The sequence below is a fragment of the Oratosquilla oratoria genome, chromosome 4 (genome assembly GCF_046742065.1).
Source record: "Oratosquilla oratoria isolate Oo_2021 chromosome 4, ASM4674206v1, whole genome shotgun sequence".
NCBI classification, from domain to species: Eukaryota; Metazoa; Arthropoda; class Malacostraca; order Stomatopoda; family Squillidae; genus Oratosquilla; species Oratosquilla oratoria.
In genome coordinates, this window is record NC_134780.1 from 17,972,673 (window position 1) to 17,993,048 (window position 20,376).

Genomic DNA, 20,376 nt, shown 5'->3' on the forward strand with positions numbered 1-20,376 from the left:
TGATTCTGCAGTTATCAAAATTATCTCCATATACTTATAGTTTTAGATACCTCCATTCCCCAGAGCTACTACAATACCAGAAAAACTACTGATGGCATGACTTCATATGATAAACCACTGCTGGCCCAATGGAAGTTGCTAAGTTAACTCAAATTCATGATGCCTAAATTTTAAAATAACATAAAGAACATACACTTTTGCATTTAAACTTTTAGACATGAAAATGTTCCACTGAAGTTATTGTACATTTAAAGTTTGAACAAAAAACTATCAAACCATTGAAACACAATTCCAAATTATATCATTACCAATGAAACCTATTTCCATTCTACCTTACAAAATCAAAATGATTCATAGGATTAAAAAAATGTATTGTCGCAACAACACGTTACCAAAACTGCCAATAGATCCACTTTTAAAAGTTGTATCTTTATTCTACAATTCCAACAAACAAAAGCCTGGCAATCTAAAACTTCTTAATTCTAATAACAATGCTTATTTGCATAATGTTCTGTAACTACACATTCTTGCTGTATATATAATGCTAATAAGGTAATGAAAAGGTGCTACAGCTATTTACAACATTTGGAGTCACAGAAGGGAAGGTATATAGGTAATCAGCAGTTGATGCAACAACAATAATAATGAGAGTGTGTGTGTGTGTGTGTGTGTGTGTGTGTGAGAGAGAGAGAGAGAGAGAGAGAGAGAGAGAGAGAGAGAGAGAGAGAGAGAGAGAGAGAGAGAGAGAGAGAGAGAGAGAGAGAGAGAGAGAGAGAGAGAGAGAGAGAGAGAGGGGGGAGGAAGAGAGAGAGAGAGAGAGAGAGAGAGAGAGAGAGAGAGAGAGAGAGAGAGAGAGAGAGAGAGAGAGAGAGAGAGAGAGAGAGAGGGGGGAGGAAGAGAGAGAGAGAGAGGGGGGGAGGAAGAGAGAGAGAGAGAGAGAGAGAGAGAGAGAGAGAGAGAGAGAGAGAGGAGAGAGAGGAGAGAGGAGAGAGGAGAGAGAGAGAGAGAGAGAGAGAGAGAGAGAGAGAGAGAGAGAGAGAGAGAGAGAGAGAGAGAGAGAGAGAGTGTATTTACCTAGTTGTATTTTATAGGAAGGAAAGCTATGCTCGTGGTGTCCTATCTTCATATCTCGTTTTATCTAGACTGTTTTTAAATTTGTGTATCGTTTTTGCACACACCACATTTTCATCTAACTTGTTCCAAACATCTATTATCCTGTTGGGGAAAGCTGTTCTTTTTTCAGGCCTCTTCTATAATTGTCTTTTTATATTTTCTTTCCATGTCCTCCTGTATCTCTACCATCCCATTTTATTAGATCCTCTCTATCAATAATTTCCATACCTTTCATGATTCTATAAATTGTAATCAAGTCTCCTCACTCTCTCCTTTGCACCAATGTCTAACTCAAGTTTTGCCAGCCTCTCCTCATATGATAGTTTTGAGAATGTTGGTGCCAATTTCATAATTGCTCTTTGTATTCTTTCAAATTTTGTTATACATTTTTTGGTATTTGGTGACCATATCGTCGCTGCACTCCAAATTTGGTCTTATCAAAGTGACTAGTATTTTCTTCACCATTTCTTCATCCAGGTATGTAAATGCCACTTTGATTGCTCTTATTAAATTATAAGTTTCTCCAGAAATTTTGTTCATATGTTTCTCAGGGGACATATTCATAATAATGACTCCCAGGTCCTTCTCATTTTCTACTTTTTTAATTTCTTCCTAGGCTCCCAACTTTTATGATCCCACTATTCTTTTCTTGCTTCTTCCAAATTTCATTATACACTTCTTAATATTGAATTTCCTCTCCCACTTCCTACTCCATTCCCATACTTTATTGAGATCACTCTGCAGCGACTCACAATCTTCTACAGTGCTCACTTTTTTCCAAATTTTGCATCATCCACAAAGAAGCTCATATAACTTTCAATTCCTTTATCCATATCGTTATTATATATAGCAAACATTATTGGGGCCAGTACTGTTCCTTGTGGAACTCCACTTATCACTTCATCCCAATTAGAGTGTTTGTCTCATATCTCCATTCTCATTTATCTTTCATGCAAGAAGTCTTCCATCCACTTCAGTAGTTTACCCTGTATTCCTCCTACAGTTTTTAATTTCTTTAGCAATTTCTTATGTGGCACTTTATCATAAGCTTTTTTCAGGTCTAGAAATGCACAATCAGCCCATCCATCTCTTTATTGTATTATATCTATTAGTCTTGAATGGAAACACACCAAGTTTGTGACACATGATCTTCCTTGTCTAATCCAAATTGCCTTGGATTTAGTATATATTTTTTCCAAATGCCTTACCCATCTAATTTTGATAATTCTTTCACAAATTTTAGCTACTGTACTTGTAAAAGACCAGTCTATAGTTAGTAGGGTCTTCCTTGTTTCCCCCTTTATATATTGGTACTATATTTGCTCTTTTCCAACCTTCTGTAACTTTTCCTTCTTTCAATGAACTACTTATTAGACTATGTATTTTGTCCGTTAGTTCATTCCTGCATTTTCTCAAAATCCAGTTTGCCATTTCATCTGGACCATGCGGTTTTCTAACTTCGAGATTACTCAAGTAATTCATTATTTCTTTCCTTGTTCCTTCTATCTCATAAGGGGGACTTTCTCCTCCCACTTGACATCTCTTAAGTTGTATTTTCTCCCTCATAAACACGGATTTAAAATGCTTGTTCATAATTTCTGCCATTTCTATTTCCTCTGTGTATTCAATTCCTCCTTGTCATAACTTCACTAGTTCTGATTTTTCAGTTAGTTATTTACAAATCTAAAATATTTTTGGTTGGTCTTTACATTTTTCTATGACATTTTCATATTTTCTCTTTTCTTCTCTGCACACTTGTACATATTGATTTCTATAACCAGTACATATTTTCAATTTTTTGGGCCTTTTGTCTTTATTCCATTTCATCCAAGCTTTATCTCTTTTGTCTTTTAAGTCACTACATCTTTTGTTGTACCAACACTTTACATATACCTTTTCTTGTTTGTCTTGGAACATAATTTTCCACTCTTTTATAAATTTGTGTAAAAATTTCCAATTTCTCCTCTGTTGTTTCCTCCTTGTGCATCCTTTCCCAGTCTGCTTTTTGAAAGAATTCTCTTATTTTACAAAGAAAAAAAAAATTCATACATCAATCTTCCCTTTCTATATTGTTCATTTTTCTCATGTATTTTTCTTTATTTGGTTCCAGTTCAACCAATATGTGGTCACTTTTACTTAGTGGTGTCTTATATTCAATCTTGTCCACTATTTCAGGTTCTGATGTGATTATCAGGTCCAGTCTCAATGGCTCTTCCTCATTTCTATACCTATTATTCTCTTGTATTCATTGTGTCATTGTAGGTTCTATAATATCTAGTAGTACATTTTCCCATAGGTCCTCTCCACCTTTCACTGTCATCTCTTCCCAGCAGATTTCTTTACAATTAAAGTCACCCATTATAACTACTCTTCCTCCATCTTCCATTATCTAAGTATTATCCTTGTGTCTTCTAACATATTTTTGTGTTCTCTCTCTTCACACAAAGCCATTTTAGGAGGCACATAATTTACTACAAACTTCCTGCTCTTCTTGTCCCTGACCTCTATTTCCATCATAATCATCTCTACTCTGTTCTATATGTAACACTCCTCACAGTAATATCCTTCTTAGTCAGGAACATAACTCCACCACCTTGTTTTACTTCTCTGTTACTAATCCAATAATTATATGTGCCACGTCCTACACTATTCAGTCGTAATGGACCTTTCAATTTTGTCTCAACAATTCCCATTATGTCATGTTCTTTTTCCTCCAGGTAATCATTCAGTTCAATTCAAGCCTATTATTAAGCCATCTATATTTGTTTAAGACACTTTTAATTTTCTTTTACCTCCATCCTGTTTCCCTTCTGTTTTTCTCTATGAACCATTTCCTTACTTTCATATCCACTACTCTCCAATAGAATTTCTCTTTGACTCTGTTCTGTTCTTATTTTCCCCTTAGTTTCAATTCTTTTTGTTTTCTCTTCCTCTCTTTCCTTTTTATTCATCTCTTTTTTCCATACCTGTTTATACTGTTCACTTTTTGTTTTTATTCACTATTTTGATAAGACATACTCTGCTGTCGTTTGTGACCTGAATTTAACCTTAATTGGTCTGGTCTTGTCTATACTGTATTTCCCTAGTCTATATATTTCTTCTATTTCTTTCTCTATTTCTTGTTTACTTTCTTGAAATATTCTAATACCTTCTTTGCTCCAATGTCTAGCTCAATTTTTGCCAGCCTCTCCCCATATGATAGTTCTGAGAGTTGGTGCCAATTTCATAATTGCTCTTTGTATTCTTTCAAGTTTTGTTAAACATTTTTTTGTACTCGGTGACCACATCGTCACTGCATATTCCAATCTTGGTCTTATCAGAGCAACTAGTATTTTCTTCATCATTTCTTTGTCCAAGAGAAAATGAGAAAGGTCACACCCCTTTTCTGAGACATTTCTACTTGTTCCTATAGCCCTTTTCCCCCCAACTTTTTATGCACACACACCTACTCAATACAATGATATCTTCAACCTCTCCTTTATGCTTTCATCCTTTTCATCTCACTTTGGCATTTGCTTATTACACTTGTTCCACCAGTCTTTTCAATTCTATCCTAGTCTTTTGACTGTACCACCTCATGTGATCCCAGTCTATTTTATCCATCTCTGAATTTTTCTTAAACTTTAGTTTGGTATCTTGTCTATTTTTTATACTACACATTCTTCTGGCAGTTCATCTTTCCTATGACTACTTCACCATCTGTTGTAATGGGACCTTTCGCAGTTAGTGATTTGATACCAGACACCGCCAGATTTTGTAATTCTTGCCGGAAAATAAATACTTTTTTGGGCAAGTTTTATAAGCTTACAGAGGTGTATTGTTGTACATTATTGTATCCGAAATTTAGGTCAATTAATTTCATGATTGCAAATGGCATATAGCATTGTTTGAGCCTCTGTTTATAATTACAGATATTCGTAAAACAGCCTATAATTGTATCAAGCCAAGCAATTTGTCATTTTCTACCGACTTCAATGGACGTATACTGATATATACTTTCATTTGAATGCACCAAGCAATAGGCAAATCCATGTAATGTATAGAAAATATAATTTTGCATTGAAGACTTAATTTTTTCGGTACGATTAACATTTGTCTTTCTCTTACTTTTTCTTGAATCTGACATGCAGTCTGCCACGACACACGTTAAATTAGTCATATTTGTTTGAAAATAGCTCCCAGCAGATCTAAGAGGCTATTCTTTACACAAAGGTCGTTAACTTCGTACGTCCACCACCACTGTTGTTATTTTTTATCTCACTGATTATCTTCATATACAGGACGTGACAGTGATATCCATTATTTTTCAACACTCTCAGATAAAATGCACAAACCAAAATCAACATCCTCTTATTTTTACTGCCCATACTTCAGTAAAAATAATTACCTATTTTTAGTTTTACCGTATAATTAAATTAACAAAGCCTTATCACACACCAGTAAGTAAAAAGTATAACATTAAGAGTAATGTTTTTAATCTTAAATACATTTATGCAGCAATTTATGTCGTATCTTTTTTAAAATATCGGTTTCCAAATTAGCTAAGTCACCCCTTTGCCTCGTGAAATCCGAGACAATTGAAAATTCTAGCACTAATAGGAATCTAGGAGCCTGACTGCGAAAGGTCCCATTACCATAAAGTAATGGTATTTCCACTAAACTAATCAGGCCAATTTTTGCTTCAATTAAAATTGTAAACCCAACCCCCAAACTTTGTCCTTTAATCTTGCTATTTTTCACCCTTTAATCCAGCTGCTTTTCACTTTTTGGTCAAACTTTTGTCTCCCAACATTCTATTTTCAATTTCATTCTGAATACCAGACAGTCTATAAATTTCTATTGCCTAGATCACACACTATAAATTACCAATGTTAATAACAAATGTACGACTCACAATTGCTACCTCACACTAAAAAAGTTTGTCAAACAACACACAAAAAACTAATGGTTCTAGTTTACAAAAGCAATCTAGATATACTCTCAACTGCATCTATACAAAAAAGCCACATCCATAAAAAAATACACCTATATCTCCACATAGAGGCAACAATACAAGATAATGGTAGCTACAGAACATCAAACTCTTTTCATTTTACCTTTCTGGGAGGTCCTCGGATGAACCTGCCTGATCATTTTCATCTACTTCATTTCCCATTGGTTCAATTATTGTTATATCAGCTTTCACTTCACAGAACAATGAGACATGAAGATGTTCATTTAACTTCAATTCAAACAGTTCAATCAAGAAATCCTACAACCTTTAGATTGCTCAAGATATTTACTGTCATTAGATAACCTAAACATAACACTGGATATTAAATTTGTACGGAATCTTACCAGATCCTATGACTATACCTTAAAAATCATATAGAATCAGGCTCCACTTGGGATTATATGGAAAGGCATGTATGCACATAGGCCCTTTGTATGACTGGCAGGTAAAAAGACTCGCACCAAAAGACCCATTTCACCACCCTGGGGAGGATGCCCCAACACCACCACATTGTATCTACTGAATTGTATCAGTAGTATACAGGAAAAGAACTACACTCAGAAACGTGTATTGTTCCCCAATTATCATACCAGATTTACATTAAAATTCAGTGTAACTAAGCACATACCATCCACTACAGGGCCCAATTGCCTTAGCCCTAATTTAACATAGCAACCAACCCAACTTACAAGTATTTACCTAGTTGTATTTTACGGGAAGGGGGGCTATGCTCGTGGTGTCCCGCCTTTGTATCTCGCAGTGTCTAGTTTGCTCTTAAATTCATGAATGGTTTTTGCGCACACTATTTTTTCGTCCAGTTTGTTCCAAGTGTCCACCACTCTATGTGGAAAACTGTTTTTCTTCAGATCTCTTCTATAACTATGTTTTTTTATTTTCTTTCCATGTCCTCTTGTGTTTCTCTTGTCCCAGTTTAACAAGTCCTCTCTATCGAGTATTTCTGTGCCCTTCATGATTCTGTAGATGGTCAGTAGGTCGCCTCTCTTCTTTGCTCCAGAGTCAGTAACTCCAGTTTAGCCAGTCTCTCCTCATATGACAAGTTTGCAAGTGCAGGGGCCATTTTTGTGGCTGCTCTCTGGACTCTTTCTATTTCTTTTATATCCATTTTGGTACTGGGTGACCACAATGTCGCTGCATATTCTAGTCTAGGCCTTATCAGTGTGACTAATATCTTTTTAATAATTTCTTCATCCAAATATGCAAATGTCACCTTTACATATTTGGATGAAGAAATAATTAAAAAAATATTAGTCAAGGCCCTTGACAAGTATCAACTGAGCAGTGCCAATTTCTTTCATGTTAACAAGAAGACCATAAAGATAAGAGCTACAAAATGCTTCTGAAACCTCATTTACATGGGGCAAGTTGAGAGGCAAATCAAGTGTGCAAGTTACTTGCCATTTGTATACATATGCTTGACAAAAAATTAGGCAATATGCCTACTTTTCTTTGTCAAGCATATGTTTACACATGGCAAGTAACTTGCATGCCTGACTCGTCTCTCAACTTGCCCAATGTAAATGAGGCTTAATGGACAGGTTGCAATGGTAGTTAACCACTTTTGTTGCTGACAAGTCCTTAGCTTTCATAAAAATAAATAAATAAATAAATAAATAAAAAAAAAAGTGAAATTGATGACTGAATACTAGACACTACTAGAACAGAGCAAGCTTGCTGCATTATGATTCACATGAAATCCAAGAAACGAGAGGATGAGTAAACAACTACCACAATGTAATGTGAAAATAGTAGAAAAGTTGAAAAGGAGGAATACTGAATGAAACTTCTATTAGCCATATGATCAAAGACTATGCAGATATTTTGGAGCAGCTATGACACACAATGAATGACTACTTCACCCCATAGGACAATAAAGGCTCGTACCTCCCAGAGAAGGAACCAACATGCTGACAATGACAATAAAAAGATATAAGAAGCACAAGCTCTTAAGAAATGTGGAAAGATGTTGATGCATTACTGCAAGATTTATGTAACAAATTGGAACCTCAATAAAAAAACAAAAACAATAAAGCCTTCCTGTGATAATAAAGGATGGCAGAGGAGGAAGAATTTCTGCTACAAAGTACACAAAGAGGCCATTTCCAGTGGTATCAAAAGAATGTTCCAATGTCTTAGATGACTTATTACTAGATATTTTTCCAAAAATATTGTAACAAGCCATATATAGTAATTGGAGGTATGATCTTGCCTATCTTCAAAGAAGTCAGCAAACACCTGATCTGCAAACTGATAGGCCTCCAAAGAGTTGAAGATCATCCACCTAGAAATTCTTAAAAACACCTGACACAACCTAATCCATATTTCACAGCATGGATTCACATTGGACAAAAAAATAAATAAATAAAATATATATATATATATAATATATATATATATATATATATAAATAAAACTCATAATTACCCATTTCTACGTAGGACATCATAAGAGAACCAGTACTAAAGATAAAAAGCCTTATGGGTGAAAATGGGAAAATGGAAAATAGGGAGGGGGGGGGGGGTTAGAGTTAGAGACAAAGAATAAATAACTACTGAAGAATATAAGTAAATAAATGAATTCAACCTCCATTCCAAATGTTTAAATAACATTTTATCTGAATGTTTGAAGTTATGTCCACTATTGACTCAGTTGAGATGGATCTCCACTGAGTTGACAAATATTGAAGTGGCTCACTATCATCATATGAATAATAGTGCAATCATAAACATGAATGCTTATGTACTTGAATAGTCAGCTGGTGCTGTCATCATTTCCCAAAATACAAGTCTCCTACTGGATTACTTTCCCACAGTAAAATTCCACTGTCAAGAGACAATGTGTGCCTGGCCACACCATCAGCACCTTCAGATGAAGGAAGTGTTGATATTTGAAAATGAGACTGATCTACAAGACACATGACACATATTTCTTTACTGACACAAGACACATATTTCTTTACTGATCCCTACCATCATTCAACTACTCCAATACCAAATGACTTTAAACTAACAGAATTGATATGACACCAATTATTAAAAAGAATTCATTGTCAATGTCCCAAGACTATTTATAATTTTTTTTCTTTCAGTGAAAAAAGACAGAAGATAGGTGTGAGTGGAGAATGGTTGTGTATGGATGATGCTTTGATGCATGGAAGAGAGTAGGTGGGGGATGGGGGGTGAGGGAGTATGTGTGAATGATATTTTGATGAAGCCCAAAGGTATATCTTCTAGTTTTCTCTTTTTCTACATGAGAGGACAGAGGGGGGTTGCCAATTAAATGAAGATGCCTTGCTGTGGATGTCCTGTGTCTTGTTACATTGCTTCTAACCCATGGCAGTGGGCGAGATGCAGAGATGACCCCTCATCCAGATGCCAAGAAGAGGGAGGGAGGGAGGGGTGGTGAATGGGAGAGGAGTATGTGGGGATGAAGTGAGTGGGAGTGGATTTATGCCTTTGACATTGGCTACCTCCCTTGTATGTGGGAAAAAGACATTGTTATATGTATGTATGCATGCATGTTTATTTTCTATCTTCCTTCCCTGGCAGAGATTAAGGAAGTTTTTGACAGAGTTTAGGATGGTGTGCAAAAGAATGAAGTTAAAGAAAATTGTGGGTAAAAGCAAGGTAGTGAGATATAAAAGGGGAGAGGATGGCAGCAAATTGGAAGCAAGTATTAAGGGAGAGAGACTGGAGGAAGTGGATACTTTAGATACTTTGGTGCAAATGTGGTAGGAAAGGGAGGAGTGGAGGTAGAATGTAGATTGAGAGAAGCAAGTAAATACCTTGGGGTAATAAAAAGTGTAATAAAAAACAGATATTTGGGAATGGATGCTAAGAAGAGATTGTATGAAGGAGTGATTGTGCCAACAGCACTGTATGGAGCAGAAACATGGAACATAAAAGAGGAAGAGTTTAAATGTGTTTGAGATAATGCCTGACAAGTATGGTAGGGGTTACTAGGCTGGATAGATTGCAAAACGAGGAGGTGAGGAGGAAAGCGGGGGTGGAAAGGGAGTTGGGAGATGGGGCTGACAAGAGAGTATTGGGATGGTTTGGACACATGGAGAGAATGAGTGAAGAAAGATTAGTAAAAGAGGTGTTGATGGCAGAGGTGGAGGAAGTGAACATAAGGGGGTGACCAAGGATGAGATGGATGAATGGGGTAATAGGGACATTGGGAAAGAAGGGAATGTCTGTTAAGGAAGGGAGGAGACAGAATATATGGGTGGGTGAAGAATGGTTGTGTATAGATGATGCTGAGATGCATGGAAGAGAGTGGGTGGGAGATGGGGAGGGGTGAGGGAATATGTGTGAATGGTATTTTGATGCAGCACGAAAGGATTTCTCGTTTTCTCTTTTTCTGCACTAGGGGATGGAGAATGGGGGGAGGGGTGTTGCTGATCAAATGAAGTGGCCTTGCTGTGGATGTGCTGCGTCTTGCTACATTGCTTCTGACCCAGGGCAGAGGGCAAAATGCAGTATGAGCCAAGAAAAGAGGGAGGAAGGGGTGGTGAATGGGATTGGAGTGCTGTGGATGAAATGGGTGAGAGTGGATTTATGTCTATGACTTTGGCTTTCCCCTTGTAAAGGGAAAAGATGCCACTGGTTTATGTACATATTTCTTAACAATTTATCCTTATCACTTTATACTTTCCATTTGCAATTATTGACCATAAAACCTCAAATATATTTTTAATCTTCAGTCAGCTGCTACACCATTGCTATGATTACATCAATTAAACTTCCTTTTCTTATTGTCTTACATTATGATTATAATGCACATCTGGCATTACTTCATTTCCTTATTCATTGCAGTGCTTCTGTGGAGTGGGACCAGAAAAACAAGAAATAAGTAATGCCTATACCATTTAGTACCCAAGTCCTCTAATTTCTATTGCTACAGTTTCAAATAAAAGGATAATAATCAATTATCTATTTTTTCTTTCTGCTTCCAGAGGCAACACCAATTACAGCTATTTCTTTGTCCATTTGATATTATTTTGTGTTCATCAGCATTTGTTTTTGTGTAGCTTACACTTATCAGGTAACATTAATAAAATTTACGATACACCTTACCTGATCTTTAGTGCAGTTTCTACCACTACAAAAACACTGGCACTTATATACTGAGATACTGCAAGTGTCCCATACAATTAATTTTATATGAAACAGCTCTTCTATCATTTCTTCCAATGATCTTTGGGATTGATATTTATCAAAGTTTAAAAAGTCAGCTTCTTCCTTAACTATATAACCTAACCATTTGTTCTTCATGAAGATTCTCATGATCTTATCTCAGTTAGTCACTGAAGACTCTTCCACAAAGCTAATGAATATGTGACTCCAGCTCTGAAAATTGTTTTACTCTATGCAATGGTCTGGTCACTATGCCCTAAATGGGTACATTAATACAAGATTACCACTGTCATTTCCTGAGTATCTGCGGATAATTATGCTGATTTTTATCTAACCTATTTTCACTTCATTTTATTTTCCTGGCAGATACTCTATGAATTTCAATGTCAAATGCTTTGACCTTTCTTCTAGATTACCCTTCTCATCACAGCTATCAAATTAGCAATATACTCATTTATTTATTTTAATTTGTTTAACTTTAATAAAAAAAAAAAAAATCTTTTTTTGCTCAAAAGCACCATGAACAAGGAGTTCACAGCTTACTCCCAATCAATTTGTTGCCCTGGATCTCCCTTTTGGAAGACCTATCCCCAAGAAATCCAACCAATACCACCAGGTTGCAAAATAAAGATATCTTGATGACACTGACAAAGTCTTACAAATCCATTGCTTGGTCTTTCATATATGAACAGAATCTACATAGTGGCTCAAACATAATATAATTAAAATTCTGGAACTTGAAAGCTTAATTAGTAACTTATTTCTCAATAAATTCTAAATAAATTTTACAAATTACAGCTTAGAATGTGTGCATTTAATTATAGTTATTAACAGCAATATTGTTTTCTTACAATATGTGATTTGTTCTCATAAGCCCAAGAACCCTGGAGATCCTCTTCAAACAATTTCCTCATATCTCACCAATGCTAAAAACAGCAAAAATAATCTCTTTTGTAATAGTTATAAAGAAGACCCCTATACTTAATCCAAACAAGTTCAGAAATACACACTGAATTTGATATAATGATCTCCATTATCTTGAACATTCACCTAAAAGACTAATCATAAAATTACATTATTCTAACACTTTCCGATTCTAGGCCATATGTCAACCTTGCCTTGCATTTGGGATTAACATGCCTTCCATATTCCCTTCCCAACACAATAATTGGAACAATGCTGCCAATCAAATGACAAACCACATATAATTTACACTTGTAACGAGTGTGCCAAACTTGTTAATCATGTCTGTTCCACTCATGGTTTCTCTAAATATTCCTCTCATGATTTCTCTCAATATTTGCAACATATTACAATATCTTTCAGTACATTACACCATATGTTACACATTAACACCAACATAGGCAACACTTCATAATAACACTTATGCACAGTTGTCCGGATATTGAACGTACCACTCTAACTGTAACAATGTACCACAACCTTTCTGCCCTCATTTCACTTTTCCCAAATTGCACTTCGAATGGGTCTTTTCTTTGCCTTCTCAATCACATCTCCTCTTCTGTCCCAGGTGTTCAGTCACTTGAATTGATACTCTTACTACCAAACTTTTCAACATTAATATCGTTGACATACCGTATTCACGAACAAGTACTCTCTCACAACCACAGGTTTGTTTCCTTTTATCCCGCCCCACTTCCAGGCCAAAACCAGTCACATGGTGGTTTTGTTTGGTTTTGTTCCCTCCATATATATACCACACTGTACACTGCATACGTTCAACTGAAGTACTGTACCGGCATAACACGAGGTACTAAAGCCAAAACATGAGACGAGGGACGTACAGGTGCCAATAATATTTATAGACCTACCACCATGCTGCAACCACCCTTGCCCGCAAAGAAATCGAGCAGACGACGCCCGTATTCCGGTATATTTTCTAAATAGTACAACGTTTCGCTTAGAAAATGTACTTCATTTGTATTTTCTAGATATTCAGATAACCTTTTCTAGGTTGTCAAACTCTGATACTTACAGAATAACGAGTATTTCCTAAAAGATTTATATATCCACGCGGCTTACACGCACAACAACAAAACACTTTGCGCCTCAAGCGGAACAATGATCAACTAAATTTCTTGGAACTGGTTATTAGCATCTTTCAAATTTTATGTATTACGTATTTCGTAAATCAAACAATTATTTGAATTTTTTCTTAGTAATATATACGCTTTTTTACATATTTAATACAAACTAAATTATAATGTATCATACCAATGTTTATATGACACAATTTTGACACGCATGTGAATACGAAACGTGCACATAGCTTTCACGTGGTGAAATCTGCGCGTTGTACTCAAAACAAACAGAAGTCATGAGGAGGGAACGTGTAACGAACATTTTAAATAGGAGTTAAATTGAAGCCTCCGCCAGTACATTACTGACACAAATAATTTTAGATATTCAATATCAGGAAATTTTTTAGAAGCCCTCAATCTCGACATCTAGTTAACTGATTTACTAGACAATTGATCAATTTATGCACTAATGCCCTGTTCCATATGTTCATTACAAAACTAATGGCTTGGCCCTCCCTTGTAAAGGGGCCCTTGGAATATAGATAGAATGACAAAACTACTGTTTCGTCGCATTAGGTTTGGAAGTTTATGCAGAGTGAACACTAAGTTCAAATGGCAATACCAACATACGGACGTCACACAATAACAGTTACAGACGTAATATAGTGCGGACTTGAAGAACGAGACCAGTCGTCGGCCTTGGGAACTATCCCATGTGATAATTAATTCGAGAAACGGCGTATTCATGCTACACAAAATTAATTCGTACATCAGATCGATATCGAAACCGTATGAAAGAAATTATGTAAACAAGAAATAATCTGGAATATGACATAATCGCAACACAGTGATAGGGTAGCATCTCTAACTAAAACCAACAAACATCTGATTACTAGGTCATTAATCTTAAATATAATTATATTCTTTGAATAGATTCAATTTAAAAGAATTTTTCACACCAGACTCCTTTTTTCTAGAGACAAGTGTTTAAATTGAAGGTTGCAGAACGTCCATGGATCTATTCATTCCTCGGTGGAAACCAGCCTTTTTCAGGTGTGGGTCCAGGATAAACCAATGGGTGTTGCCCAAAGGTTTATTTTACTATTATAGTCTACTATGAATACACCAGTCTGGTCTCTGGTCTTTCGGGTCATCACGATAGGGTTGTCGCGCTCCTCCTCAGAGCTGGGGCTATGACCCTAGGAGAGTGCGAACTGGTTTCGCAAGGGTAAGAGAAACCAGTAGTGCTAGAGTGTGTGTATTGTTTTGTGGGAGTGGAATTCAGGCTACTTGCCTTTGATCCGATGCTCGGAGCAGCTACCTAACGACTGCTATCCTTCTGTCTCAAAACCAGGATACCTCGGTGATGTTAGGCTAAGGACAAAACACTTGCAAACTTTTGGCCAATAGCTAGTCACTACACGACTTGGGTTCGCTTAGCCGAATACACCAGGTCTTTTCATTCATGCGATGTATTAATTCTTCCGATAAGAGCTGTCATGCAAGGCCCTTACGCTTATTTTTTCTGATAAGGACTTTCAGGCGATGTCGTGAGAATCAGGTTCTCACAGACCCCACCCCCTCCGAGAATCGTATGCCCATCCACGAAAAGTAGCTCGCGAGATTCCAACTCCCAAAATACATACACATGATTCTTTCACCTCCCGGTGATGTGTCGGCACGCATGGGGCAAATTTGCCGACAGTGCGTCGAAGCTGTTGCAGGCTCTCGGGAGATTCCTGTGGAGGGAAGAATTCTGCGGGCACGACGAGGGTTTGGCCGAAGATCATCTCTGGAGACACATTCAGGTCGTCCTTGATGGCTGTCTGAAGGCCAAGGAGTATCCATGGTAGCTGGGGTAGCCAGGAGCCGTTGTTGCAGCGTGCCATAAGAGATGCTTTGAGTGAGCGGTGGGTTCGCTCGACCATGCCGTTGGCTGCGGGGTTGTAGGAGGTAGTGTGGTGGACTGTAGTACCCAGGAGTTCAGCGAGAGAGTGCCACAGCCGCGACGTGAAGCAAGTTCCTCGGTCGGAGGTGACGTGTTCCGGGAGGCCAAATCTGGCTATCCATCTACTGAGAAATGCTGTAGTGCAGGATGAGGCGGTACTATCCTTCATGGGGATGACCTCCAACCAGCGGGTCGATCTATCGATGGCGGTGAAGAGGTAACGATGGCCTTCCGACAGGGGGAGTGGGCCGACGACGTCGACATGAATGTGTGCGAAGCGTCGTCGGGGCTGATGGAATGATCCGATGCCTGATTCAGTGTGGCGATGAATTTTGCTTTGCTGGCAGGCAATGCAGGATCTGGCCCACTCCTTTGCGTCCTTGGAGATGCTGTTCCAAATGAATTTCTGCTTCAGGAGTTTCGCAGTGACGCGCCCTGAAGGGTGAGACAGGCCGTGTATTAAATTGAACACTTGACGTCGGAAGGCAGCTGGGATGAGGGGTCGTGGGCGGCCGGTACTGATGTCGCAGAGGATGGTGTGGTTGTCGTGAAAAGGGACGTCTTGCCACTTAAGGGATGTGATGGATGTCCTGTAGGCAAGTGTTTCAGGATCCTCCCGTTGGTCTCTGGCAATAGCTGCGTAGTCGAGGCCGAGTTGAACTGCGTCGATGGCTATTCGGGAGAGGGCGTCTGCGACGGGGTTGTTTGTACCGAGGACGTGCCTGATGGTGCAATTGAATTCGGCGATGGCGGAGAGGTGGCGGCGCTGTCTGGCAGACCAAGCGTCCTGTTGTTTTGTGAAGGCGTGCACCAGAGGTTGATGGTCGGTGTTGATGATAAATGAGGAGCCCTCGAGGAAATGGCGAAAGTGGCGGATGGCGTGGAGCTCTCTGTCGAAGGTGCTGTAGTTGAGCTCGGCCTTGGAGAGTTTCCTGCTGAAGAAACCAAGGGGTGTAGGTCTGCCACTGAGGGTTTGTTCGAGCACACCCCCTATGGCGACATTGCTGGCGTCCGTTGACAGTTGTAGCTGGGCACCCGGTGCAGGGAAGGAGAGGGTGGTGGCACGGGCAAGGGTTTTTTTTTTGGCGTTGACGAAGGCAGCTTCCATGACGGGGTTCCACAGGAGGTCCTTCGGTTTTCCGTGAAGGGCGTTATAAAGTGGGTGCAGTGTTTGAGCGATGTTAGGGAGGGACCGGTGATAGAAGTTGACTGTCAGGGGGGTACAAATAAATGTATATGTACTCGGTATCATTGAGAATTGGGCGTGAGAGAAACGAAACACCAAGGTAACACTAACACGTGTTTTTATTGTGGATCAACACAGAGCACTAACCTATCTGAACACAAATATAAATATCACCAGTGTGATATATATAACGCTACTAGACTATATATATATATATATATATATATATATATATATATATATATATATATATAAAATGGATACACAAACCACTCCTCGCACTGCGGGCGCGAGGATGAATTCTCCTCGAGCGTCGATTCCTTCTCCGGACGAGTCCCTTGTGTCCTCCTTGGACGGGCGCACGTCTCCTCGTGATCTCCTTCCCGACGAGTCCCCTATGTCCTTCTCCTTGGCGGACGGGCGCACGTCTCTTCCTTGGTCTCCTTCAGGCGAGTCCCTTGTGTCCTCCTTGGACGGGCGCACGTCTCCTCGTGATCTCCTTCTGGCGGTGCCCTCCCTCTGTAGAACTGGGAGGGGGGGGTGTCCGCCCTTAACGGCGAGCGGCCGTGAAGTCTCCTACGGCTCTATCTCCTCGTGATCTCCTGCGTCCTGGTGCCCTCCCTCCGTGGAACTGGGAGGGGAGGGGTCCACCCTCAACGGCAGACAGCCGTGAAGTGTCCTCGTCCATCTCCATGCTCTTCCCTCTTGTACATCCGGGAGGGTGAGGGAGAGTGGGTGGTGGCGATCTGTGCATGCGCACAGCAGCGGTGACCTCGTGCTTGGGACAGTTGGCAGCACTGGAAGCTAAGCATGACTGTAAGAGGCCGGTAGTGTACGAATGGAAATGAGCTAGGGTATTAGAATAATTCAGACTCGACGCCTGCTCGAGGGCGATGTTATGTCTATGTGAGGGCGACGTTTTGTCTATGTAAACACACCGACGGTGGTGACTGTTTTATAATCGATTATGTAATCATAACTTTGTAAGCGCAGGTTACCTTCGTTTGACTAATGCTGAGGTAAACAATTTTTGCTAGTGGCATTGAAATGGCTTTCCGGATTGGTGCAAGGTGGAGAAGGAGGAAAAAACTATTGGTGCATGAATTCAAAGTCACGCCCATAAGGAGTGACATTTACTTCAGAAGTCACCGGAGATTGGATTAGAAAAATTAGTGACGTCAGACGAAGATAGCTTAGCGTAGGATACGGGATCTCGTCAGAGAAGATATAGAGAGAAGATATAGAGGGGGGTGTCGAGAGAGGATCAGGAGACGAGAGAAAGAGATCCCGAGTGTAAGCAGAAGGTGAAATTACAGTGAAAGACGAAGGAAAATTCACCACCCTTTTATTAACCCAAAGGACGAGAGGAATAGGCATGGGGCCTAGAAAATAGTGAGACTACAGGAAAAAGAAGGCATTGGGCCTACTGCTTAAGAGGAACTTGAATATTAGTGAAACTCACGTAACGAGAGGCAAGGGGCCTTGAGACGTGTGATATTACAAGTCAAATTTAAGTAACAGTGGTGACTAGGGGTGGTGAAAGTGGTGGCAGCGGTGCGACGAACGGTGCGACGGACGAACTGGGTGTTAAACACCTCCGAAGAGAAGTGGCGCAAGAAGTCTACGGGAACAAGACAACCAAAATCAAGAGTGTATTACGACTACGAGAGAAATCTACAACTTCAAGTAACTGCTTAAGAGGAACTTGAATATTAGTGAAACTCACGTAACGAGAGGCAAGGGGCCTCGAGACGAGTGATATTACAAGTCAAATTTAAGTGACAGTGGTGACAAGGGGTGGTGAAAATGACCTTACATTCGTCCGGCCTGGGTCAGGTGTGCTGGCTGACCAGCACCAAGCTTCGTCTCGGGCCGAATCACGTGGTCAGCGGGGTACGAAACGTCCGCGCCGACAGTCCTCCAAGCTTCGTCACGTGACCCACGTGACATTGACCATCCCAATAAATTCCTGCAAGGCTTTGATGGTAGTAGGTTTGGGAAATTTGTCGACCGCGGCGACTTTATCCTGCAGGGGACGAACGCCGTCAGGAGAGATGAGGTGTCCCAAAAATGGGACAGACTTTTTTCCGAAGCTGCATTTGTCAAAGCGGACAAGGAGGCCGTTGTCCTGGAGACGCTCGAGGAGGGTCCGCAGGTGTCGGAGGTGCTGGTCAGGAGAGTTGGAGAAGACCAGAATATCGTCGACGTAGCAGACGCAGAAGTCGAAGTCGCCGAGAATGCCGTCCATTAGGCGCTGGAAGGTCGCACCTGAGTTTCGCAAGCCGAAGCAGGAGTAATTAAAGGTGTAAGTCCCGAAGGGGATGGTGATGGAGGTCTTCGGGATGTCGTCTGTATGCACCGGAACTTGGTAGTAGCCCTTCAGGAGGTCCAGTGTCGAAAAGATCTTGGCGCCGTTGAGGTATGTGGTGACGTCGGCGATGTTTGGGAGTGGGTAGTGGTCAGGTTCCGTCATCATGTTCAGCCGCCGGTAGTTTCCACAGGGGCGCCAGGAACCATCGTTCTTCTTGACGAGGTGGAGAGGTGAAGACCAAGGGCTGGAGGCCTTTTGGCATAGGCCTAGTCTCTCCATCTCTTGGAAGGTTTTCTTGGCGACGGCGAGTTTCTCGGGCGGTATTTGGCAAATACCGGGGGCCCAGACGTCTTGATGTAGTGGTACACGCCATGTTTAGCTGGTGTCTGTGATGTCTGTCGCAGCTCAGGCTTGAAGACGTCGGGGAATTCCGTGAGCAGGTGGGCGTAGGGCATTCTAGCGTCGATGGTGGCGACTGTGGTTGGCTGTGGCGCGATTTGCAGGGGCGTCGGGACGGATGTGGTTGCGCAGACTAGGCGGCTGTTGGCGACGTCGACCAGTAACCTGTAATGAGCGAGGAAGTCAGCACCGAGAAGGGGCGTCTTGATGTTTGCCAGGATGAAGTTCCATGAGTAGTGGCGACTCCCAAAGGTGAGGTTCAGGCTCCATCCGTAGGTAGCTATGGTAGTGCCGTTAGCTGCGACGAGCCTAACGCCAACGTCCTTGGGGACCCGGCGTTCTGCAGCGGATGCAGGAATTATGGACCTGCAAGCACCAGTGTCGACAAGGAAGCGACGCTTAGAGGCCTTGTCGTTGATGTAGAGGCCCGTTGCGCCTGTAGGGGCCACCGTGATGGCCGGTGACCCATTTAGGCGTTTTTTTGTCCATGTAAATCCTGGTTGGCATTTCTTGGCGAAGGCGCCGAACCTTGTGTGGTAGTAGCACAGGTGCAGAGCGGGGGTGGTCCGGCGTCGCTGCCTTTGCTGGTGTTGTTGGCGCCTGTTGGCTGGCGATGCTGCTGCGGCGAAGATTTCGTCCGTGATGTCGTCCGTAGCACAGACATCCTGACTCCTTGCTGCGGCGGCGTGGGCATCGGCGAGATGGTCCGCCTTCCGTGAAACTTCGTCGGTGGTCATTTCCTCGGCGTTGCCAAGGGCGGATCGGACGGGCGCTGGGAGTCGCATGAGCCACAATTGACGAAGCATATCGACGTTCCTGCTGGTTCCGTTGGCTGTGGGTGGGAGGCGGGCGATGGACATCATCTCGAGGTATGCTGTACTTGCTTTAATGTCCCCCAGTAGCTGTTGGGAGAGTTGGAGGATTTTTGCGGCTCTGGAGGCTGCTGACGGCGTGAATTCCTGAAGCAGGTACTATTTCAGAACGTCATACTGGATAACGCCGTCGTGTTGATCAAGCCATTGGGAGATGAGTGGGAACACATCCTCGGGGATCGCCTCGAGAACGTAGTCTGCCTTCGTTTGGGACGCGCTGATTTTGCTCAGGCGGAACTGAATCTCCGTTCGTCGAAACCAGGAGAGGGCGTCGATCATAGAGAAAGGCGGCAGCTTCAAGGAGACGGCGTTGACGGTGTTGGTAGCGGGCAGCGGGGCGTCGGGGGTGGCGGCGG

The 20,376-nt window shown here is 41.0% G+C and overlaps 1 protein-coding gene across 2 annotated transcripts in view; it reads right to left on the reverse strand.

The window, feature by feature from the left end:
• The window catches only part of LOC143024626 (uncharacterized), a 109,532-nt gene extending 96,230 nt beyond the window's left edge, over nt 1-13,302 (reverse strand). Inside the window, exons 1-2 of one of the 2 annotated variants that reach the window (XM_076183515.1) lie at nt 13,259-13,302; nt 6,210-6,409 (exon numbers count right to left, since the gene is read on the reverse strand). In XM_076183515.1, coding sequence (XP_076039630.1) covers nt 6,210-6,268 — 59 coding nt within the window. In that variant the 5' untranslated portion in view covers nt 6,269-6,409; nt 13,259-13,302. Of the gene's footprint in view, nt 1-6,209; nt 6,410-12,858; nt 12,958-13,258 lie in introns of those variants that run through there. The other variant, XM_076183516.1, reaches the window with a different exon arrangement.
• Between the last annotated feature and the right edge of the window lie 7,074 nt (nt 13,303-20,376).